At 35.5% G+C, this 2,999-nt stretch overlaps 1 protein-coding gene across 1 annotated transcript; it reads left to right on the forward strand.

Moving 5' to 3' along the window:
* Positions 1 to 109: 109 nt before the first annotated feature.
* On the forward strand, positions 110 to 1,672 carry LOC123964191 (deoxyribonuclease-2-alpha-like). The gene is made up of 2 exons (XM_046041289.1): positions 110 to 278; positions 396 to 1,672. Exons 1-2 carry the CDS (start codon positions 215 to 217, stop codon positions 755 to 757), a joined length of 426 nt encoding a protein of 141 aa, XP_045897245.1. The 5' UTR covers positions 110 to 214; the 3' UTR covers positions 758 to 1,672.
* Positions 1,673 to 2,999: the final 1,327 nt, after the last annotated feature.

A 2,999-nucleotide genomic window follows, 5' to 3' on the forward strand; every position in this document is an offset into this window, starting at 1 on the left:
ATTGCTGTCTTATTTTGGTTGTAATGATGAAAATAATTTGCCAAAACAAATAACAGTGCAGTAAAAATTTCAATATGAATTCTCAGGACTGCAGCTCAAGTACATCCATGTTTATTCATATGACTATGACATCCCAAAAACCTTCCACAATGAGCTGCGATGTGTTGCACAAAGAAGCTGCTACCCAAAGATTGAACCCTGGTTTAGAGTGACGATGCTGACTTCAATGAAAGGACGTGGTTTCTCCAGCTTTGCGAAATACACACGTTTTAGGGACGGTGAGTGTTTTCAGTTTCTTAAATGTTTCCCCCAATGTCTATTTGAACAGGGATTACTCCTTTTTTCTGTAGTTAATAGTAATATAGTGCTCTGTTTTATTTTCCATACTATTGTAGATCTTTACTCCGGCCTTATTGGAAACTATCTGAAGCAGAATCTGTATGTCAAGAGTTGGGGAAAGATGCATGACCCTCTGCCTTCTAACTGCAGTGTCCCTTATTATGTGTACAATGTGAACGAAGTAAGGCTGGAGGGGAAGCCCATCAGTGATACTGTAGATCACTCCAAGTGGTGTGTGACGCTTGTTGGTGGCTGGACCTGCATTGCTGATTTGAACAGAGAAGTTAGTCAGATGAAAAGAGGTGGCGGTGCAATATGCACCAGTGATGATGCAGTTGGGAGGGCTTTCTACGGACTGATCACACACTACGAACCCTGTGAGCCTCCACGTTCTGACGCTCAACACAGAGAGCTTTAAAGCCACCACAAAATGTAGATGAAACACCACTAAATTTCCAGACACCATGTTTTGGTGTATGGCCTATTAACCCCTGTCTTTTGTGTTCAGTATTATGCATTTTTATCAATGAAAAACTGCAATGTTTTTATTTTCAAAATCACATCTTAAGCATTAACTTCTACACAAATAGTCTATTAATAAAAAAAATTCAATAATGAAAATGAAAGAAATTGAAATGACACAAAATTAAAACAATTAAAGTCTCAAAGCTAGATTTTGAAAGGAGGACCCTCTTCAAGACAGGGTATTAAGGCAGGCCCCACCCTAAGGCCTTTATCACATCAATTGATAATGTGCTTTAGTAGTGTATATTCCTGCACACGTTTTCAGCTAAATCTTCACAAACAAGCTGACACACACCATACCCAGAGCAGTTTGGGCCCCTGAAACTTTAAATTCATAGTTCCCAGGACTACTTTGTCCTGAGAGAAGCAAAAAAAAAGAACAACATAACAAATAAGACCATAATGGAGCCATCAAACTAGCACCTGAGAAGTTAAATCTGCTTTGTTCAACCAATCAAGAGCTCAGAGGCTCCAACTCCTGCACTATGTCCTTCCATATTCCTTAATTCTTAGCAGGTTTTGAGTATGTGTTCACATAAAATAACAAATACTCACAGAAGTCACTGTACATACTAAAATCATACTGATGCTAAAAACTCTTGATTTTTGATTGTGCTGTTGATGGAGAGTATGGTCCCGCCATCTTAAGTACTGTGAAGAGGTTTTTAGTTCCTCCAGTGTGTTCATAAAAGCAATCAGCACGATCAAATAACAAACACTGATATTATGATTGTTATCACATAAAGTGACTGTATTGTTGTATCATGTTGTATCAAGGTCAGAATACAATCTTCATGAAATCTGAAAATTAGAACTTTTAATTTTTTGATTTGTAGTTTTGTTTGGCTTCTGAATGCTTTCTTTCGATGAGAAAGCATGTTTTTATTTGTTCTAAAGGCTTAAGAGAACCAGATGGGAGCGCTGATTCAGATTGTGTCAAGTGATTTGCCAAACTCAGAAAAATGCAAATACAATAGTAAACAACAACGCTTCAATTAAAGAATATATTCATGTTCTTTCCATTCCTTGCAGATGCTAAATGTGTACTGAAGATGTAGGCCTGAAACAAACATGCTGCAGACCTCAGTCATTTCTGTATCATGTCCTTATTTAAACTGAGTTCTACTGTGCAATGAAGGGAGATAAAGCTATACGCTGACCTGAGCTTTTACCAAGCAAGCAATGAATCATTGACAGTTTAAAGACGTTTTTGAGCGAGTAACAAGAAAGCAGATGATAATGTGAGGGGTGTGAGTTTTGGTTTTAACAGTGAGGTGGTACAGAAGCAACTTGTTGCAAAAAGGGATGTACATTTCACTGTGAAAGATCTCACAGTAAGAGTAGAAAAATGGAGATGGCAAAATATGTAAGTGAAAGATTTACATGATTAAAATCAATGCTAAAATGCATTTAAACAAAAAAAGCAAGTGCTAAACTTTTATTGTTGTTTAGACTGTCATCCGTTTGCTGAAATGCGTTATTCTTATTTGTTGTTTGTTTTTTAAGCTATTTTAATTCAGATATATAATGAATAGAAACAAATCAATGTAATGCTCAGTAGAAATATGAAGAATATGAAAAGGTTTCATACCACAAAGGAAATAAAGCTAAATATTATTAGATTTTTTGAAAAGAATTTGACAAGGATACTTGAAATCCAATTCTTACCTTTGATCATTCACCAGGTTAAATTTGAGTTGATTCTGATTCATCATGAGTTCATACACGTCACTCTTTTCTTCTTTTGTTGTATAGTTATTGATTTTACTTCTTGTAGGTGTACATTTTTGTATTGTTTTGTTTTTGTGCCACCAAAAAGCATCATTAGGCTCTTGGTTGAAGTTGCGTATGGCTTAATGTTTGAGTATCTCTGTACAATGTAGTACAGCACTTATAAATAACTTGTGCAGAGTGTTACATTCAGCATAATGCATGTGTTAAATGCAGAACATATGATGAACTTCAAATTTTACATGCAAATTTTTTAAATTGAAGCTACAGCCATACATGGAGTCAAAAATAAAAAATATTGCCCCTCTAAGTATATCAAAACTGTTCATTTTCATATAAAAATATTCAAGTATAAATTCTAGAGCCTCAGTGTTGTATTGAATGTAGTGTATTATTTGCCTGCT

This window comes from Micropterus dolomieu, unplaced genomic scaffold (genome assembly GCF_021292245.1).
Source record: "Micropterus dolomieu isolate WLL.071019.BEF.003 ecotype Adirondacks unplaced genomic scaffold, ASM2129224v1 contig_1081, whole genome shotgun sequence".
Classification (NCBI taxonomy): Eukaryota; Metazoa; Chordata; class Actinopteri; order Centrarchiformes; family Centrarchidae; genus Micropterus; species Micropterus dolomieu.

What these genes read in the sequence shown, in the direction of transcription:
- LOC123964191 (XM_046041289.1), top strand. Translation starts at nt 215, where the DNA reads ATGCTGACTTCAATGAAAGGACGTGGTTTCTCCAGCTTTGCGAAATAC. An exon ending in ATACACACGTTTTAGGGACG is followed by an intron (nt 279 to 395) that starts GTGAGTGTTTTC and finishes ATACTATTGTAG; the next exon opens with ATCTTTACTCCGGCCTTATT.